Raw genomic sequence first — 21,392 nt, 5'->3', positions numbered from 1 at the left:
TAAGTAGAGCTAATGGCTAGCTAAAAGCAGCAAAAGGTAAGCTATAAATAACAGAAAAACAGCTAAAACTATAAAAGGAAGGCTAGCTGGAACGAAAAAGTAGCAAAAGACTGGCTAAAGGCTAAAAAGTAAATGTCTTGCTAAAAGCTCAAAGTTGCATAAGGTAAAATAGGCTAAATATAACAAAAGGGTAGCTAAAACTGTAAAAGGCTAGCTATAAGATAAAGGCTAAAAGCTGTCTAAAAGCTAAAAAAGTAAAAGGCTTGCTAAAAGGTAAAAGTTGACAAATGAAAGCTAAAAGCCACAGAAGGCTAGCTAAAACTATAAAAAGGCGAGCTAGATGCTAAAAGTAGCAAAGGACTAGCTTAAAGATAAATCATGTAACAAATTGGTAGCTAAAAGCTACATGCAGCAAAAGTCTAGCTGCTATTGTATATCCAGCCATCACTGTGTGAGTGGTGGGGGACACCCTGGACAGGTCTCCAGTCCATCACAGGGACACATAGAGACAAACGAGACAAACAGCCATTCACTCTCTCACTCACACTGAGGGACAATTTAGAGTCACCAGTCAGCCGAACATGCATGTTTTTGGTCTGTGGGAGGAAACTGGAGAATCTAGAAAAAAATGTGTGCATAGAGAGAACATGCAAACGCCACACAAAAAGACTGGGAAGCGAACCTGTGACGTACTCAAAATGAGGTGACTGCACTAACCACTGTTCCACAGTAGTGCCCCATCTCGATCTTATCCATCTCTAATATTTGTAAATGAAAAATAAGTGTTTAGAAAAATGTCAAAGTTACAAAAAACAAAAGCCATATAGACAAAAGCACAAAGTACGTTGAAATAATTGGCTTAAAAACATTGAAAACAATAAAGCAGGGAAACAGAAGTGTGAACATGACACCTCATCTCCATCCACCTGTAGCTCTCTGTATTAAACTCACAGCTCGTGGTTTATACAAACTTTACGGCACATTTAATCTCCACAGCTGCACCTGAAGAATACTGGGTGTGTGGCGGTGGAGGAGGGGCCATCAATAAATCTGAAACACTCACCTTCTTTAAAATGTCTTAGCTAATTATTAATGTCTTGTTATACAGTAAAAACAAGTACAAAGTGTCCTTTTTGGGCTTCGTTTTTGACTTTTTGCTCAAATTCAGCCTGTTTGTTAAAGAAAATAAAAGATTTGTTTGAACCTTACTGATATAATGACTTGTTTTTTTAATTTTAAATATAATTTTTAAGGATCTCTAGCATTCTAACTTAATTTGCAGTTGCATTCATTTTATACAACGCTGAAGCATGTGTTGGGACTGTATTTGAAATGGTTTGAAACGTTTCATTTCATGTTTTCCCTCCTGACCTTGTCTTCTGTGAAGTGCGACCCGTCATATCGTGGTTACAGTTATGCAGGAAAGATATTTCCAACTATCGGGCTCAAACTGAAGGTGAACCAGATAAATGTCAAGTTTTGACATTTATCTGGTGTTTTAGTCAGAATAAAGAATCATGGCCGCCTGTTCCAGATTCGTCTCCCGTCTTCACGTCCATCGCACCCTCTGCCCTTTCGTCCTTTTGATTCCTTATCAAGTGAGCAATACAAAGATTAAGGAGGGGGAAAGAAGGTGGGGGGGTTACCTGTGCAGAGTGGCTCCACCTCTCCTGTCGTGGCCGCTGAGTAAACACCAGTCCACCTTTGCTTACCTCCACACTGTGCAGCAGCCTGTCAACACCACACTGGTGTGAATGGATAGACACTTGTAGATGAGTGTGAGCTGACCACTGACGGTGAAACGCACCGAGCGCCGCTCCTCGCCCTGATCGTCCGCATCAGACACAGGTAAACCTCGGAGCGCCTTTTTGAGGGTCTCCACTTAAAAACAGCCACAACAAAAAAAACGAATCCGTTATTTTTTTCTTGTTTTAAATCAGATTTATTTACGAGAAACACTTTCTTGCATCACCTGTCTTTGACCCTTGACCCCTCTGTCGTCAGATTCAGTTGAGCCTCTTTTTTTGAACTTCTTCTGCTCTGATGAGAGAATTCACCTTTTTGCTTTGTTGTGAGCTGGACTTGCCTGTTCTACCACCTCAGCAGAGTCGGCCCGGTTGCCAAGAAAACCTCTCAAAGTACCGATGAGAATAGAGATGGAGGAGTGAGACGTCAGAGTGAAACCAGTGGAACCAGTGGAGTGGCGTGACTCTGCAGGGCTGCGTGTGGGCTCAGGGTGCGGGGTTGAAGTAAACGCTTCAGTGACTCCACAGAGAAGCTGGTATCACCTGCAAACATCCGGGTTCTTGTTCATGTAACATGTGGACTTTTGCCCCGGTGAGGTGAGCAGTTTGGTGTGTGTGTGTGTGTGTGTGAGCAGGTGATCTGGACCTCACCTAGTTGGTTTTATTCCATTCCAAAATGACAGAAATGTGCAGCACAACAGGCTCGTTCAGAGTTTGGTTAGCAGCTACGTCACAAAGAAAGAGGATAAAGAGCCGTTTTTAGAGTCCGACTTGATTTGCTGTGTTTGTCATCAGGGCGGACCCGAGTGTGTACGGAGGTTAGCTCATTTGTAAAGGCTGAAAAGGTGCTTAGATGTTTTTTTTAAGCTATTGGCATGGTTTTTGTGGTTTTAAATAGCACTAAACTACACCAGGAGTGCACTCTGAGTCAGTATAGGAATGCACATCACCCAGAAGGACAGATCAGATCTTTTGAAGTGGGGTTCTGCACAAAGGTTATGAGCTATCAACATCTTACCTGTTGTAGATAGCTCTGTGGATGACATCCGTTTGAAATGTTTGGCCAGTCCGCGCAGGATCTGCTGCCATTTTAAAACAACTCCGATCCCAAAGGTTTCATAACGGCTCATTTATAAAGTTTTAAATCACTGCTAGTTTTGCTGTATATGGTTACACCAGCAGAGGTTATATGATATTCATGCTAACAGTGCCCCAGGCTGTACCAGAAGTGCTACCGCTACCAGCTGCTGCCGCTGTTTCTGTGTTAATAACCACCAATAATCAAAGTTCATGCTCAATAATCCAGGTAAAAAAAAAATCCAACAGTTAAGGAGATTATTGAGCATGAACTTTGATGTTTTGAACCTCTTTGGCCATGGCTGCCTCAGATAAGTCGACAGGGGAGAGGGCGGAGTCCAGACACCATCTTATCACCATCAAACTGGTTGACCCACTATGAGAAGGTGCACATTATAAGACAGTTTGTTGTGGCTCCTCGGACTGAAGAAGTCCTTTGGATGAAAGACGAAACGTTTCAACACAAAGAAACCGTCCAGAGGACCTGACTGAACTTTGCTGAACCAACAATAATGTGAAACAGACGACGATAAACATTTTAGTGTTGTTTAAACTAACACTTGCTGCTCAGACTAGCCGTTAGCTCGTCAGTCTGCTCAGAGTTGAATTGTTTCTAGAAACAAAGTTTAAGTGTTATCTAATAACAGATACAATATTCATAACCTTTTCACTTTAAAAAGTAGAAACCTTTTAAAAACAGTTTTAAAGTTCAAACAGTATTCAACGTGGTGGTGACATCGTGAGCTTCGGGGTGAGTATTTTAAAAAGAACTTTGTCTTTAAACGTTTTGATTTTCTTAATTTTTCACAGTTACATTAAAAGTTTAAAGTAACTCCAATAAAAGTAGCAGAAAGCTGGTTCTCTGTGATCTTTGTCGTATGAAGGAACACTTATGGAGTCACTGAGGCCTTTTATCACACAGTCAACATGGGGAGGACTCGTTGTCGGCTCTGGCCTTGAGCAGGCGGCTGATTACCCCGAGGAATGTTTGTCCACGGAGGCTGAGCCCCGAAAGCTGGAGGCCGCCTCCGATTAGTGACGACTGTGAGCTGGGTGATGAATGTAACTTCAGCTGCTGATGGCCGCTCCGCTCTTGAATTTTTGAGAGGAGTCCTGGAGGCAGGTTGTGGGGGCTGGACTCAGATTAAATGAACTGGAAGCATCCCTGAGTGGTGAAGTTACTCACTCTGCCTGACCTGAAATTCTTCAGGCCAGCTTCACTGTTTGCTCCTCGTTGTTTCCACCTTTTCTTTTTTTTTTTCCTCCCTCACTCCTCCATTCCCTTGGCACACGCTCTCATTTTCCCTAATTCCCCCCACCCCCCCCAAAGTCCTTCCTTCTTCCCCCTCTGTGCTGCTGGTCTTTGAGCTTGGGTGAGCCAGAGGAATGACGGCGACAGGTACATGGATCACAAGGAGAGAAGCTGGCTCCGACAACCATCTTGAATCAGATCAATCCCCAAACCTGAACAGTAGACGTACATCCAGTGAATACTTCCTGAGAGTTTCATTAAAATCCTTCCAGTGGCTTCTGGCATATTTTGCTAACAGACGGGTGAGGTCACTCTTAACAGGAATGCCAGGTTTTAAAACAAAGACTTTAGGGATCTGTTAGTGCTCAAGGTACGTGTTCTAGATGCTCTGCTGCTAATGCAACAAATTTGAGCATCATTTCTGTAAAACAGACTCAAGTATAGTTATCTTTGTGTTTAGTAAGATTGATTAGGTGTGGCAGCCATCTTGAATTGAGTTGACTCCAAACGTTTATCAGCTGTAGATGCGCATCCAGTGATTAATATCTAAAAGTTTTATTAAAACACGCCCAGTGTTTCATGAGATATTCTGCTAACAGAGAGACTAACAGTTCAACGATCGCGGATCACGATTCCTGTGACAGCCGAGTCCCACCTCACGTGGACGTCACGTGTCCTGAGAGCGCAGCCACAGTCTTCACTTCTCTCTTGTCAAGTTGTGTTGGTTCGTCTGCAGCGCACGTTGATAACCGTGTCTCTCTTTGTTGCTTTGTATTTAACAAGGCGAATGATGAAGATGAACGTCCCTGGCTGAGATTCTCCCTGAATAAACTCCACGCGCGGGACTCATTCCTTAACGTGTGTCAGGTTGTAAGAACCAGTGAAGCAGTTTAACATACCAAGAGTCTCCTGAATGGGTTTCTACATGGGACAGTTTCCAGGAAAGCCTCGGTGCAGGCCGAGCCGGATCGAGAGGTCGTATCGTTCTGCAATAAATAAAGTTCAGAACTGGTCTTGTGACTCACTACTCATTGACTTCCACGGGTGACTCGTCCTTTTCGCTCACGCAGGCTCTTGAACTAAAACACTGATTACCTCCGCTGCTCCACGGCTCACTTCACTCATTGTTTTGCCCATTTAGCAGATTCTAGGATGGATCTGGAATCAGCAGAACACAAGAGATAGCAGGAGTGTGTGTTTGTGTGTGTGTGTGTGTCTGACCGACCCTGGCCTTTCCAAGGAACCAGCTTATCTGAGATATTTACCAAAGTCTGCAGGGCTCTATCTGCCCTCCCTCCTCTGCAATGATTACTCCTGATTTAGCTCTGAATATGTGTGTTCCAGTTTAAACATGCCATCAGAGTGTCAGCCATGACATGTGGTCCTCCACTGTGATCAAGGACCGACTGGGATCAATGCACAAGCCGGCCCAGAACAGAAACAATCCTTTAATAAGTGGCTTAAAATCAAACCTGATGACATTCCTGTCCTCGTGTTGTCAACAAATCCCATTAATCAGAACATTCAACAATCGTCCTTCTGTCCCTTTGGGCCGTAAACTTCCACTTTAGTCTCAAAGTGATGGCTCAGACCTTTTAAAGTGGAGTTGTGTCAAAAAAAAGTATGAACAATTAACATCTTACCTGTTGCAGGTAGTGCTTTGAATTGCCTCAGTTTGGAGAAACAACTTATTTGTGACTGAATTCTGAATTCAAGAGAAGATGTTTAGTCTAAGACCAAAGTGGAGACCTGCCATCCTGTACAGCTCAGGACATGTCTCCGTCCATCAACCCCCCCCCCCCCCAACCCCCCAGCCAAAATATCACGAACGAAATGAGCGCCCCGCCATGGCAAGTTATCTAGGGGAAACAATGCACAGTGATTTTGCTGGACATGGGCTCCTGTGACTCCCGCGACCCGAAAAGGAAGAAGCAGGTAAAAGATAATGGATGGATGGATATGGCACTGGCAGTAGCAGCTAGCTGTGGTGTAGCCTAGGGTAGTTTTAACAATCCGGTCAGACATAAATTCTATTTCTCCAAGCTGAGGTGGTTCAGACAGCGATCTACAACAGGTAAGATATTAACTGTTCAAAACTTTTCCACAGAAACCCACTTTAAAAACACTGTTCTACCACTTCAGCTGCAAAGAACACACAAGATCGCCCCAGAGTTGTACTGCCTGGCATGTTACATTGCTGTAATTCACATGAACACTTTGAACACTCCTGCACCCCCTTTAAGACCCCCGTTAGTGAGCAAAGAAGGAGAGTTGGAAACACGTCCGTCCATACATCCATCTGCCTGTCTTGTGATAACGTGAAAAAGAAGCGAGGCACCTACTTCCCTTTCTAAAATTGACTCCCCACGTCAACATCCAAGATGGCCACCACCAGATTTATATAAATCCGGCCACCGCAATCATTTGAAGCTATGTTTTCTAGTTTTTATAATGCTTAAAAGTATAGTTTCAAAAGATTGAGGTGGCCCAAGGTTAATCTACAGGGGGTCAAGGCCACCATTGGCCACCCCCCGGCTGCTCCATTGCAGCTGGTGGTGGATAAAATGGCTTCCTGTACTCCAGGATCTGTCACTCTGCGCCTCAAAGGATTTGAGTGAAAACGAAAGAGAAGTTGAAGCAACCAACGTGTTGTTTTCTTGCTCCTTTTCTTAATTTTCGAGAAGACAACCTCCCGAGGCTCTTTGTTTATTTCATAATCTGAACTGAAGCGAAAACGTTTTTAGTCCGTCTCCTCTCTCTTGCCGAGAGGTTTAACCGTTAACTGCTGACCCGATCGGCTTGACGGCTCCGCTGTGCAGCGACCAGAACATCCGAGGCCTTTCAAAGTCCCGATTGGCTCCGGCTAACGACTGACGGTTAATCTTTGATTCAGACCAACGTCTCTGGTTTAAGGATAAAAACCTGACTTTACCCACAATCCTCCTCAACCTCCCTCATGCTGATTGATTTTACACTCAAGCCAAACGATTAACATTCATGAACACACACAGGCACAACAAGTTTTTAATTTTTAAAAATAACACATTAGGTTTTCTATGTGATCAAAACCAATTAACTTTTATCAGAACCATGTAGAGGTGTGCTGTTTGGGCTCCAGCATGCAGAACGTTCTGTGTGGGGAGAACGTGTTCCTGTAGCACCGATGACTCAATGTTCTGACTGCGTAGCTACAGTTTGGACCTTTCCTTGTTTTCCTCACCGTGCCAGGTCGTGTTTGTGTCCAACAGCTGGACACACTGTCCCCCCTGTTTGATTAAATTTCAGTAAAAGTGACTCTTAGCTTCATGTATGCAGAAAAGCAACATTAAATCCAGCTTCTGTCATTGTTTTGTAATCAGATGACATAATCCAGGTTACATTCTTACCACCCAGCTCTATTTATAGTTCAAACCTCCAGCGTTTGAATATTAGATTGCCACACTCATTCATTTGTCTCTTTTGTCCACACTTGAACCTATCTGTGCTCCATTAATCACTGATCTGTTCACGTGTGCTCAGTTTTGTAGAACCAGGATGGTCGCATCGGCAGCTGGAGGTGAACACACTGTTGATTTTTATTCTCTTTGCCTCCTCGCTTCGTTAGTTTCTGGAGTTTTCAGGCAGAAACCCTCCAGAATGCGAGCCCGTCGCCTCTCATTCGGCTGGTTTCTGGCTCTCTATCTGCTCTCTTGACTGCCCAGGAAGGTGTGTGCTGTTTGCATAAGTTAAGCTGCGAGGAACATGTTCACCGTTGTTATGTACAAAACACACACACGTTTGTCTTTCTATCTTTACAGGGACTTTGCATTGACTCCCATTCATTTTTCATTCATTTCCATAGCCTAACCCTAAACCTAACCGTTACCAGTACATACCTAACCCTAACCCATTCTCTATTCACGGTACTGCTTCTTATGGGGCCCAGGCTTTGGGCCCCATAAGAAGCAGTTGGTCCTCATAAGCTGGAAAAATGGGCCTTACAAAGTAACCTAAACACACACACACACACACACACACACAGTGAGCCATGTGCTGACACAACATAAATCCTTTACTCGGGGTCAGAGTTTCCAAATGTCCTTTCTGTGTGACACAAACATGAGGAAGTATTCTAAAAGCAGAGGTTTAAAAATTTCCTGCTGCCTTTTCTGCCTCTCTAAGCAGAAAAACCTGATAAAACCAGCCAGATAAAACTGCATTTCCCATCATGCACCTCTCTGTTCACAAACTACCTGTTCTAAAAAAGGAGAAGGAAAATCTGATGCAGTGACAGCTTCTGGAAAGGGAAGGAGCAAATAAATGAACGAATGAATGAATGTTTTATCTTTTATTCAGCTAAAACAAAAGATTTTTCCTTCATGATTACTTTTTGCTGTTCTGACACCATAAAGTGTTAAAGTGGCTCTCCAAGATGGAAATGAATAAAAATTAGAGAAATAAAACGATAAACCGTTTATGGGAGAGGGGAGAAATAGAAATTGTATTCACGAGTTCTCTCTCTGTCGGCTCTAGTTGTTACTTTGATTCAAACTGAATAAGGTTGAAGGATTTATATTATGTCATGTGAAAATAACTTTAATAACAACCGCAGGAGGATTAAAGAGGATTCTTTTCATTTTCACAATATTTGATCAGTCCATAAGAAAAAGTGTCTTTGAAGGTTTGAGAGAAATAACACTCTGAAAAGTCACGGATCCACCCACGCACCCGGCTCACAGAAGTACCTGCTTTAGCTCCGCCTTCACCAGCTCTCATGGTTTCAGCTTTGGCTCAGTGCGTGCGTGCGCGCGCACGTGTGCAGAGGAGGCTGGACTCTGTGCCCTGCTGTACCTGTCTCTCATGGAGGTGGACTAACACTCCCAGAGCAGGCGGCGGAGCGCTGAGGAGCACACCGGGGTAGATATCCTCCTCTCTGCTTCCTCTTCTCTTTCCCACCGTCCCTCCGCTGTGACACATCTTTCTCAAGACTGCTGCTCGGCTCCAGTCTCACTTCCCCCCTCTGTCTCTGTCTCTGGGATCTGTTGACCTTGAATCACAACTTTCTGAGGCCTGAGACGGCGTGAGGGTTAGTCAAAGACTTGAAGGATGGTTTGAGCCTCGTTTCCACGAGTCGTTTAGCCTCCTGTCTGCTGCTGCTTTGTGTTGTGTGTATCTACAGCAGGATAGGGGCTTACAGTTAGAGTTCTGTTGATCCGGTTCTGCTGATTTGTGACACTGTTGTCAGCAGCTGCTGGGCGAACCCTGCCAATCACTTGCCTCCATGTCTGTAGCGTCGCCTGCTTTAGGCCTCATTTCGTCAGTAGGTGTTCTTGTAAAGTGTGATGTTCGCTGCTGTGTAAACATCTGTTCTCAGCTGCAGCACTGATTCATCATCAGTACGAGAGCATTTCAAATGCAACGCTCTTCCTCTTTCGAGCGATGAGGAACTGTGCTGCTGTTGGTTCTTCTCCATGCGTGTGGAAAACGATTCAGTTTGCTCGATGCAGAAGGGCCGTGCGTGCGTGAGGAGATCCCACGGGAAGCCTCGTAAAACAATCCGCTCTCCAATCGCAGGTTAATATGCCGAGGTTCAGGCGCTTCTATCAATCATAAACATAAGGTAATGGGCGGTCTCCATGGCAACGGCTGCAACACTACCTTTCTTCAGGTTGTGTGCTCCTCTGTGAGTTCACAACCTTTGACCAGGTGGACTCCGGTCCTGAGCTCTGGTGATGTTTAACCGGACAGCTGCCGGAGAAATCACGGCGTTGGGCGCTCATAACTCGTCTGCAGCGGTCAACATCTGTAAATCTTTACATCCTCGGAGCAAAGGCTGTGATTTGCTTTCACCGGGGTTAATCATCTACCTGCTCCTGCTTCAGGTTTCCTCTCAATTCTCACAAATGCACGGGATCGTGTGCACGTAACGCCGACTGCGCCAGCGCTCTCCCCTTGATGGGACTTTTTATTGTTCGTTACGTTGTACGCGTGTAATCATGTGTCTGCTTGCAAAATATCTCATAAACCAAAGGACAGATTTTAAAGGAACTTTTAGGAAATAATCAATGGATGTACCTCTACAAATATTTACCTTTTAGAGCAAACCCCATTAAAGATGGCCGCCACGGCCAGCTGATCTTAGAGAACACAAATATGGCAGTAATTCAGCCACTTTTACAAATTATTGGCTAAAATTTAGTGTGGTAGTAGCTGAGAGTTATTTACACTGTACACTACAAATGTTACTCATTCTGCAATATCTTTACCTAAAACTTTAGTAGTAACTCACAGAGTCAACCCTGTTTGTCTGTTAGCAAAATATCTCATGAATTGCTGGACAGATTTTAATGAAACTCCCAGAAAGTAATTACTGGATGTACACCCACCTCTCTTTCACTTTTGAAGTCAACCCAATTCAAGATGGCCGCCACAGCTAATCAACCTAACCAAACACTAAAATAGCTATAACTCAGTCAGTTTTTTAGCGGCTCAGTTTAAAGCTGCTGCGGTAGGAGCTGAGAGTCATTCACAGCACAAACTCTAAGCGTGGCCTCTTGCGATACTGTATGAGACCGCGCACAGCGTTACTTTTTTAGGTTTGACCAAAACGGCTCAGACTCTGCATTCCTTCAAAGAACACTACGCCTTTAATTTGTAACAAATACTTTTCAGAAATGTAGCACTCCGGCACTGACTGTTCCTGCGTTTTGCTTTATTTCAACCACAAACACATTAGGACTATATCCAAATGATCTAAATCAGGACGCAGATGGAGTCGAGCTACTAATATAAATTCCAAATAAACAAAAGATCCCCCTCAAAAAAAAAAAAGGTGTCACACAGCCTGGACTCCCAAATAGTGTCCTCCCTTTGTCATCGGACGGAGCTGATAAGACCCGGACTCTTGAAGTGCGTTTCCTTTTGGAGCAGAACTAGACGGCTCGCTGAGCAGAACCAAACCGTGACTTTTCACGCGACCACTTCATGTGTTCATATCATGTTCTGTGAAAGGTAAGGTTTCATACTGGCTCGTGGCATCTGTGTCTCACTTGTGTTTCTCTCCGATTTGACCTTCCTGTCAAAACAGCATAACCACAAAAATGATACTTTTGGCTTCAAGTGTCTTCTTTTAGTCCATTAAACGACTGGTTTGTTGTTTTATTCCAGCTGTCAGCTGTTTTGTGGTCATTTTAAGCTCCCCAGCCTTGAGGGAACCAGCAAATAAACAGGTGTGTGTGTGTGGTGGTTGGAGACTCATATACTGGGTCAGGTCAAATGAGTGTGCATGTTGCCATGGTTGCTCGGCTTTGCAGTGTTTCACCTTCGCCTGTTTTCCTCAAAGTCCAGGTAATCTTATGACGCACATAATGACACCTTCCTGGCTGGCAGAATGTATATATTTACGTTTTAAAACGGCGCGCAGATCTTTGGGTCTGGGGTCGTACGAGATTTGGAACGCTGTGGTTGTTCCGCTCTGAATACTGGCTGTGTTGGAAAATAAGAAAGTAAGAGGTTTATGTTTGAGAAGCCGATTTCTGATTGTTCTCTTTTAGTGCTTAATGAATGCACGCACACACACACACACAGTATATCACATTCATATTGATAAGAGGGTTCAAAGTCCAACATGCTCTTGTAATATTTGTGTGTGTGTGTGGGTGTGTAGGGGGAGGGGGTCATATTTCCCACATATTTCCTCATGTAGCTTAACTCTAACAGGTCTTGTTTTTTCTGACACACACACACTCAGCGAGCATGTGACCGAGTCATACACGGCGAACCTTGAGCCGCAGTTTTCAGGGTTTACAGCCCCTCATTCCTGCTGATAGGGGTCAGAGGTCAGCGAGGGATCGAGGGACTGAACAAAACAAGGCTGTAAAAGCACTGATAGGGGAAAGGCGTCCCAGGATTTATAGGAGCCGCTCCATTTGTGTGTTCAGGTCACATAATGTGTCCGAGCTGTTTGATAGATAATCTCACATGCTTTGTGCTCTGTTAATCATTTTTGCAACACCTCACACAGATCTCGCCCTGACCTTTATCGGTGAAATAATGTCTTCCTATCAATTCTCTCTTTTTGCCTTGTTTGTCTTTCTTCTTCTTGTTGTCTTCTCCCTTTTTCAGTAGTCACAGTTTAACATGGTTAGATAAATCTGCTCCTCTGCATTTGTCTTCAGGGCCCCTCTCTGATTGGATGGTTTTGTCAGCATGACAGCCGAAGATCCTGCTTCCTCCTCAACCATGAGCAATAACGCTGCCCCCTCCAAACCCTCCAAGTCCTCCGGTGCCTCCTACCATTCCCTCCAAGGACAGAGCAACGTCCCAGAGGGAGTTGCGGGAGCTCCTAATGAGCCAGCGCTGCTGACCTTGATGGAGCGCACCGGCTACGGCATGGTGCAGGAGAACGGTCAGCGTAAATATGGGCCCCCTCCAGGTTGGAGCGGTCCAGCTCCCCCTCGAGGGTGTGAAATCTTTGTTGGCAAGATCCCTCGAGATGTTTATGAGGACGAGTTGGTGCCCGTGTTCGAGTCCGTGGGAAATATTTACGAGATGCGTCTGATGATGGACTTCGACGGGAAGAACCGGGGGTACGCGTTTGTGATGTACACGCAGAAACACGAGGCCAAGAGGGCCGTGCGTGAGCTCAACAACTACGAGGTGCGGCCCGGCCGGCTGCTGGGGGTCTGCTCCTCTGTGGACAACTGCCGGCTTTTCATCGGCGGCATTCCCAAAACCAAGAAGCGTGAGGAGATCCTGGAGGAGGTCTCCAAGGTGACAGAAGGTGTGTTGGATGTGATAGTTTATGCGAGCGCCGCAGACAAGATGAAGAACCGTGGCTTTGCCTTCGTGGAGTACGAGTCGCATCGCGCGGCTGCCATGGCTCGCAGGAAGTTGATGCCCGGCCGCATCCAGCTGTGGGGCCATCAGATCGCAGTGGACTGGGCCGAGCCTGAGATCGATGTAGACGAAGACGTGATGGAAACAGTGAAGATCCTTTACGTCAGGAATCTAATGATGGAGACCAGTGAGGAGACGATTAGAAAGGTGAACGTCTAAAAACAACAGTGTGACTTTATTCATGTCAGACGGTCTTACTCTTTCTGTTTCCATTTGGCAGATCTTCAGCCAGTGGAACCACGGGTGTGTGGAGCGCGTCAAGAAAATCCGTGACTACGCTTTCGTCCACTTCACGTCCCGAGACGATGCCGTGCTGGCCATGGACCACCTGAATGGCACGGAGATCGAAGGGTCCTGCATCGAAGTGACGCTCGCCAAACCGGTGGATAAAGAGCAATACTCCCGCCAGAAAGCCTCCAAAGGAGGAATCTCTGCCACTCCTGAACCTGCCCAGCAGAGCTACGTTTACCAGTGTGACCCCTACACGCTGGCCTACTACGGCTACCCTTACAACACGCTCATCGGACCCAACAGGGACTACTTTGTGAAAGGTTGGTTGTTGTTTTTAAACTTTTGAAATGATTCTTTGCACACAAAACATCTGTTTTTAAAATGTCGGTGGCAATAGAAACTATCAGAGTTCATGATGGCAGAAAAATGATATTAGGACAATGATTTTGTAAAAATTAAAAGTCAACCCAACGATGATTTATATGTTTATGTTCATAATGACTAAAACATTACTGATTTCTTGCAACATATTTCACTTGATGTTTTCTAAAACTTTACCTTGATGAGAATTTGTGGCTTCAAATCAAAGATGTGTTGAAAGCCATAGACAAAAAAGAAAAAAAAATGTTGATGGACCAATGAATGCTAATTATCTTAAATGATTGATTAAATGTGGTCTTGGAGGGGAGCAGGAACTATCAACAATCATTGTGTTTTGGTTTTCTCTCCAAAGGATTCCCAATGATACAGAACAATGGTAATCTCTCACATTCATACTCATATCTTTCAATGAACAATGAGCTTTCTTGCCATGTGACAAACTTTACATTTTCTAACACCCCCATCTTTCCTGCTGTGATATCGTGTCGCATTTTCTCGCATTTCATGTTAGGATTCCCGTCACAGCTCCAAATGTCCTGTACCATTTTGCAGATCTGCAGATTATCTGTAGGATTTTGAAAAATCAGAAAAATGCTCAGGGATGAGGCTCACCACTCAAAGGCTTTCAGATTGCCTCCTGAGCGAAAATGAACACAAACATTAGAAGTAACCAGCAGACTGTTAAAAATATTACATGCCAAGAACTTCCAAAGAAGTTCCAAAACCCAACGCCATAACTTGTGGCCCAAGTCCTAAACCAGAACCCCTGTAATTGTATTTTAAGCAGGTACTGTGAGAGGTCGAGGTCGTGCTGCTGCAGGTAATCGTACCCCCGGGCCTCGGGGGTCGTACCTCGGGGGTTACTCTGCCGGTCGTGGCATCTACAGCCGCTACCACGAGGGCAAGCCCAAACTGCCTGAAAAGCCCTATGAACTGATGCCCAGTCTGGAGCTCGCTGCCTCCGTCAACCCAGTCGGCATCAAACCTGGCACAAGTCAGTGTCCAGTCGTCTGCGTCCTTGCCCCTCTCCCGTTTCCTTACTAAACCTCTGTCCTGTGTGCTTCGACGAGCCTCTCGCCAATCACCACGGGGGCTGTTGCTGGATGGTCATGAGCAAAACGGCTTCTTCTGTCTGATCGAGTGACGACACGAAACATCTGTCCGTTCAGGCTCGACCAGAAAGCAACAGCTTCATCTCACCCTTTCTTCTGTCCATTTTCTCATCAGAACATGGTCTTGTCTGCTGTTCAGATTCAAACCAGTGCTGTGTAGAGCCAACACTGGTTAGCACCTCTTCAACTGTTAAGACTCTTAAGGACTTTGAAGACAGTAAGAACTGTTTTCTGATCACTTAAAGGTAAAAGCCAGACTTACCCGAGCACTTTTCGAATGTCTTTACAACATTTAGCCATTTTTAATGCTTCTCCACACAGCACTGTGTTACAGATCTGAACAGGACCGGACTATTATGCTTTCAGTCACATGCTTCAGCTCAACTTTTGTCTTTTTGAAAGATGGTGGGCAATTTCTGCTTTTTGAATCTTGGAAAGAGTTGAAATGTATAAGTATCCAAAAATGATTCTAAATTGCTTGCATGGAGTTTCTTTGCTTTGCTAGTTTAAGATTTGCTGTCAAAACTGGAGCTGAAGTGCAGCACTAACACAAGAACTGAAGATGATCTGTATTTCCACTTTATTCTGATTACCTTTAAGAATAATGTCAGTGTTTGGAAAGAAATAATCTTTTTTTTTTTTTTAAATAATAGCTGATTTGACAACCTGATGAATGAATTGTGAGGAACTTGCTGATAAGTTATGACATGTAGTGTTGTTTTTGTCTGAATTTTTCCTGACAGTGTGCTGAAAGAAATGAAGCTGAAACATGCAAATAGTATCATTTTACACAAAAATAAAAACTCAGCTCGCAGAACTCGAGAAGAAAGCAGTCTTACAGGAGAGCATATTACCATAAAAGTTACAGTTGCACAATAAAAGAAACGTTTAAATCCTTTTACCCATGATCATATAGGTCCCTTGTTTATAACCTTTAATACAACCCATAGGTTGGTGTTCTGTATTTACATCAGGGTTATTCAACTGGCGGCTTGGGGGCCACATCCAGCCCACGGGTGGACTCAGTCCAGCCCACTGATGAGTTAATCTGAAATAAAACTAGAATTTAAATTTAATGACAGTAATTATATCTGTAGCACCCCAAGCACTTTACTGTGTAAGAATTGTTTCTAGTCTTCTCAAATCCCAAAACCTCACAGTAACATTACTGCCCTCTAGAGTTCTTTTGGGGAAAATTGACCCTATTGAAATCCATTATAAATGCATCCCTCATATATCCATCCATCCATTATCTTTAACCACTTTTTCCTTGTCGGGTCATGGGGTCACTGGTGCCCATGTCCAGCAGTCAGTAGCTATGTTTACATGCGCAAAATTCTTTGATCGAATTGAAATGTATTCGGATTAAATAATCCAAATGTATCGTTTACATGAGCACAGTCTGATCATGACAAGCGTTTACATGCAGCAGGCTTTTATTCTGAATAGAAGTACTGACATGCGCAGAGTGGTAAACTTTCCAAAAAAAAAAAAACACATAAGAAGAAGTTCTACTTCCGGGATGAACGTAAACAAACCTGAGGTCCCAAAATGGACTCCAGGTTTTAATGACGGTGGAGACGTCACTGCACTCCCTGACTGAGCTACAGGTAACACAGATCATCTTGAGCTCTTTCAAAGTTTCTAGAAGAAATGTTGTCGCTCACCGACCAGTTTTGCTTCTCCGACATATTAGCATTAGCCAGGTGGAAATACGCGAGGTTGACACATGTGCAGTCAGGTCAGTTCTCGACAATCGGAATAAAATGATCAGATTAAGTGTTTACATGCACCCCGTTTGGATTGAGAATCGGCATAAACCACTCGTCTCATTCTGATTACAAATTCATTCGGCTCGAGCTGAATCAACAAAGAATAATCTGAATAGGGCGTTTACATGATACATTTTTATTCTGAATGGCTGTTTAATCCGATTACTTATGTCCATGTCAACATAGCTACTGTGGGAGGGCGGGGGACACCCTGAACAGGTCTCCAGTCCACCACAGGGACACATAGAGACAAATGAGACAAACAATCATTCACTCTCTCACTCACACCTAGAGACAATTTAGAGTTACCAATCAGCCTAACATGCATGTTTTTGGTCTGTGGGAAGAAACTGAAGTACCCCGAGAAAACATAATGTAAATTCAATTCAGTTCAGTTTATTTATATAGCACTGTCACAACAGAAACAGAAACATTAATAAATATAAAAAAATAATAAGTTAATATTATTTATCTGAGGAGCAGACTGCTTTGAATTTAACTCCATCATAGAACTCTCATCTTGAGCAAGCATGAAGGCGACAGTGGAAAGGAAAAACTCCCTCATGAGAACGAAACCTTTAACAGAACCAGCCTCAGGACAAGAGGTCATCTGATCAAGGTCAAGGTTTCTTCATTGTCATACATGTCATACATGTGGTACATGTGATGAAACAAAATTGTGTACACAGGGTCTCAGTTACATCCAACAAAAGTATAAATTGTAAAAGAAGAACAGTAATAAGATCTAAGATATGAACTAAGAAATATGCTAAACTGAGAATACACTAAGCACTAGTAGTATAAAAACAACACGCAGCACAAACATGAGTCTGTGTGAGCAGATGAGTACGAATGAATACAGCAACATGAAATAAATCAGCAGTCAATCGAATTTGCTTTGACCAGCTGGGTTTGAGAGGAACAGGAAGGAGGAACAGATACACAATGGCAGGTCGAGAATCACATGTTAAGATAGAAATAGTATCAAATGAAAATGATTCAATTTTAACAATTCATTTAAGGAAATTAGGTCAATTTGTTCTCCAGTAGTCTAAGCCTATAGCAGCATAACAAGCCAACCCTAACTATAGGATTTATCAAAAAGGAAAGTCTTCAGTCCAGTCTTAAAACTGGACAATGTGTCAGTCGCACAGACAGAAACTGGAAGTTGGTTCCACAAGAGAGGAGCCTGAGAACTGAAAGATCTGCCTCCCATTCTGCTTTTGGAAACTCTAGGAACCGCAAGTAAGCCTGCAGTCTGAGAGTGAAGTGCTCTGTTAGGAAAATATGGAACAATAAGATCTGTAATATAAGATGGAGCTAGGTTGTTGAGAGCTTTGTACATTATAAATAAGATTATGGATTACATTAAGATTAAATTACATGGGGAGAACAGGTAAACTCCACCCAGAAAGGCCCCCGGCCGGGATTCGGTCCAGCAACCTTCTCACTGAGAGGCAACAGCTCAACCAACTGAGCCACTGTTCCACTCCCATGTAAATCATGTCATAAAATGATCTATTACTTTCATAGTGTTTCAGTATTTATCTCTATACTTTAGATTTCATATCAGCTCACTAGCTTCACTTTTGCATGTGAGACATGCAGTTAAAATCCCTGCTAGGGTTTGTAACTTACGCGGTACAAGGTGTGTCTTTCCCGGCTGGTCATTGCTGTTGAGTCCTGCCTCTCATCTCGTCCAGAAAAATTGTCTAAATTTAGATGTAAAGAGAAAAAAAAACGCATGCGCAAGTAAACATTTAATACAAAAAGCTGTTCCACATGCATGCAGGCTGCAGAATCCTCTACACCAGCGTATTGCTAACTCCAGTTGGCTTGACAGAAAACATGGCATCAATGACAGCTGGACTGGACTGCAGCAGCTCGGTAGTCTGTCCACTTCAGTCAAAGTGAAAATAGAAAAAACAAACTGGCGTTGTGCATTAGAAGGGTTTAACAAAGAAACACATTTCAAGAGTAAGAATTTATTAAAGTTATATGACCAACCATCGTATGGTGTAGGTCATAGAAGGTCATAGATTCAGTCAAACTTGCTCTGACTTGACAAGTTTGACTGAAAATGATGCCTTGTTTTCGGCCACAATTTCTGGAAGGTTCGAAGAGCTGGATGGTCTTCGCAAAACTCCAGACTAGAACTTTAAAAATAAAACGTCAAAAAATAATTTTGAGCGAACTAATGGGGGAAAATGCCTTCTTCTTTTTTTCATTTAACAATTGCTGTAAAAAAAACTTGAAATGTGATTTTTTATTTTTTTTTTTACTAAAAGCCTTAGAGGAGCTAAAATGTAAAACAACAAAACAAAAAAATATTTACATTTGATCTTTTTATTTCAGGCTGAGATGGCCATAAAATACTGACTAGGTTATTGTGGACGAACTAATGAGATTCTGAATCAGTTTAGTAGGGCGGTCGATTTATTCCAAGAAACACTTCCTGTCGTAAAGTTAAGGGACCTTCTGAGGGTTAACTACACAGGGGTATTATGTCACAAAGGCAAAAGAAACAAACATTTCTACTATGGAGCACATAATATATTTATTAAATGTTTATTTTTAAAAACAAATGTAAAAAAATATATAATTTAGATTTTTTTGTTGAACCACCTTAATCTGAACAAAAAGAGTTTTATTCTGACCGGACCGATTGACGAGCTAACCGCTAGTTCCAGCTGTTTGCTGTTTCTGCTATTTGCTCACAAATAACCACAAAATTCTGTTGAAAAGTTTGTGTTTCATGAAACTAATAACACTGTATATAAAAAAAACATTTTTTTATGAACGGCTATAAAAACTTTTGAGACTTCAGTTTTTAAGGTGGCAAAATCCACTTTGTTTGTGGCCCCGCTCAGACTAGCCATTTGCTCATCGGTGCTGTCAGAATCAAACTTTGTTTCTCCAAACTGGGTTCAGTCAAAGAGCCATTTACTGCAGGTGAAATATTAAGTGTTAAATAAACATGATTAATCAGTTGGGGTTGATAAAGGAAGACGTTATTTTAAGACCATAACTTTTAACCCTGCTTACCAAAACACGTGCTGTGGTTGTGGAATAGAAAGCTGCTGCTGATGTTTGTACCTTTGACTTTCCAGACTGTCCAGTCTGTAGACGAGGCAGTGGGAAGTCGTTGCAATAAATGGGCCAAGTCCAAACAAATGGTCAGGGTCAGACATTAAAAGAAGGGGATTGGCATGTATCCCCCATTTTCATTATGAAGTCAAGAATTCACCTCAAGGTTGTGAAAAATTGTACATTTTGATGCGTTTTGTTTCTCGTGGGGTCATATAACATGAAAACAACAGCGTAGCAACATGGATGTAGACCCTAAAATAAATATAACATGTACCAGTACAAGTTGTTTTGGTTGAACCGTGACTTTTTAGGGCGCAAAAATATTTCACTCCACTACAAATAAATACAAATAAAATGCAAACACTGGCATTATCTTTCCTGTTCTGAATGCTATTACAAAACTAAAAGCTTTATTCAACATCATCATTAAATGTCATTATTTTGCATTGATTTTGTGTTTGGTCACCTTCACAGGTCAATCCAACTTAAATCTGGTGTTTAGCTTCTAGTCCAAGTCTTTGGAGGATCACAGGATCCCACCAGAACAAAAAGACTAGTTGTGTTTCTAAAATAATGGCTGATGTTGTATTTGTGGTGTGTGTGTGGGGGGGGGGCAAGCGGGTTAATCCACAGCTGAGCATCGTCATAATCCAAATCACACTCCAACACCAGTTTGTGTAACTTATTTTTCCCCTTTTCTATTGATTGTCTCCTTCAGCTGCTGATTTTCCTTCTGTTGGCTTCTGATCTAACATGATTGTGTGCATGTCTGAGCATGGCTGCAGGTCTTATGTTCCTCCTCCTGTCCTCTGGTGTGGCCCTCTCTAGTGTCCAGACGTTCATTTTTGGATCTCTCTTGTGTGCACAGTGGCGTTGCCAGCTCTGGGTGCACAGTACCCGGTGTTCAGCGCTGCTCCTGCGACCAAACTGATGGAGGACGGGAAGGTGCACACTGTGGAGCATCTCATTAACCCTCTGGCCATGCAGCACCCTGAACACAACACTGCCACTGCTGCCTCCGTCCTGCCTGCGGTGTCCACCCCTCCACCGTTCCAGGTGTGTCTTTCAGAACAGATGTGTGTTGAGCTGCACAATGAAAATATCAGTGTCTGTTACAGAATCTAAACAGAAGTGAATCACAATCAAAGTGTTTTACTCTGTTTATATTGATTGTAACTTTTTCTCTTGAGTTTGATTGACTGCAGAATATTTAATGATTTATCCTTAACATGTCCATAAACGGCAAAACAATAAATGACTCAGCCAGAATCACTTCTAATCAGGGCCAGCCCAAGCCTCCATGGGGCCCTAAGTGAAAGTTGGTTAGGGGCCCTCTATTTCTGCTAATGATGTGGATTTCTGCAATCACCCATCAGATCAGATCGTTCACCCAACTGACATAAACACATTGCAACTCTGACAGCCCTGTTCACATGAACCTATATGTATATATCATCTAGTGCAGGGGTGTCAAACTCATTTTCATTTTGGGCCACATCAAGCTCATGAAGGTCCTCAAAAGAATTGACATGGCAGAATGTATTGATAAAACTACCTATTAACAAACTGGTAAAATATAACTATATACATATATATATATATATATATATATATATATATATATATACACACACAAGACAGACAGACAGACAGACAGACAGATAGATAGATAGATAGATAGATAGATAGATGGATAGATGGATAGATGGATAGATAGATAGATTGATAGATTGATAGATAGATAGATAGATAGATAGATAGATAGATAGATAGATAGATAGATAGATAGATAGATAGATAGATAGATAGATAGATAGATAGATAGATAGATAGATAGATAGATAGATAGATAGAT

General features: G+C 42.9%; 1 protein-coding gene across 2 annotated transcripts in view; it reads left to right on the top strand.

Moving 5' to 3' along the window:
• Positions 1 to 1,782: 1,782 nt before the first annotated feature.
• rbm47 (RNA binding motif protein 47) overlaps positions 1,783 to 21,392 on the top strand; it is a 23,299-nt gene continuing 3,689 nt past the window's right edge. The window contains exons 1-5 of one of the 2 annotated variants that reach the window (XM_037698250.1): positions 1,783 to 1,848; positions 12,231 to 13,098; positions 13,172 to 13,502; positions 14,351 to 14,557; positions 20,406 to 20,593. In XM_037698250.1, coding sequence (XP_037554178.1) covers positions 12,262 to 13,098; positions 13,172 to 13,502; positions 14,351 to 14,557; positions 20,406 to 20,593 — 1,563 coding nt within the window. In that variant the 5' untranslated portion in view covers positions 1,783 to 1,848; positions 12,231 to 12,261. The remainder of the gene's footprint in view (positions 1,849 to 12,230; positions 13,099 to 13,171; positions 13,503 to 14,350; positions 14,558 to 20,405; positions 20,594 to 21,392) is intronic. The other variant, XM_037698251.1, reaches the window with a different exon arrangement.

Source organism: Nematolebias whitei, chromosome 3 (assembly GCF_014905685.2).
Source record: "Nematolebias whitei isolate Nwh7 chromosome 3, NemWhi1, whole genome shotgun sequence".
Lineage (NCBI taxonomy): Eukaryota > Metazoa > Chordata > Actinopteri > Cyprinodontiformes > Rivulidae > Nematolebias > Nematolebias whitei.
The sequence above is the reverse complement of the archived record's forward strand: the minus strand, read 5'-3'. Positions and strand labels throughout refer to the sequence as shown.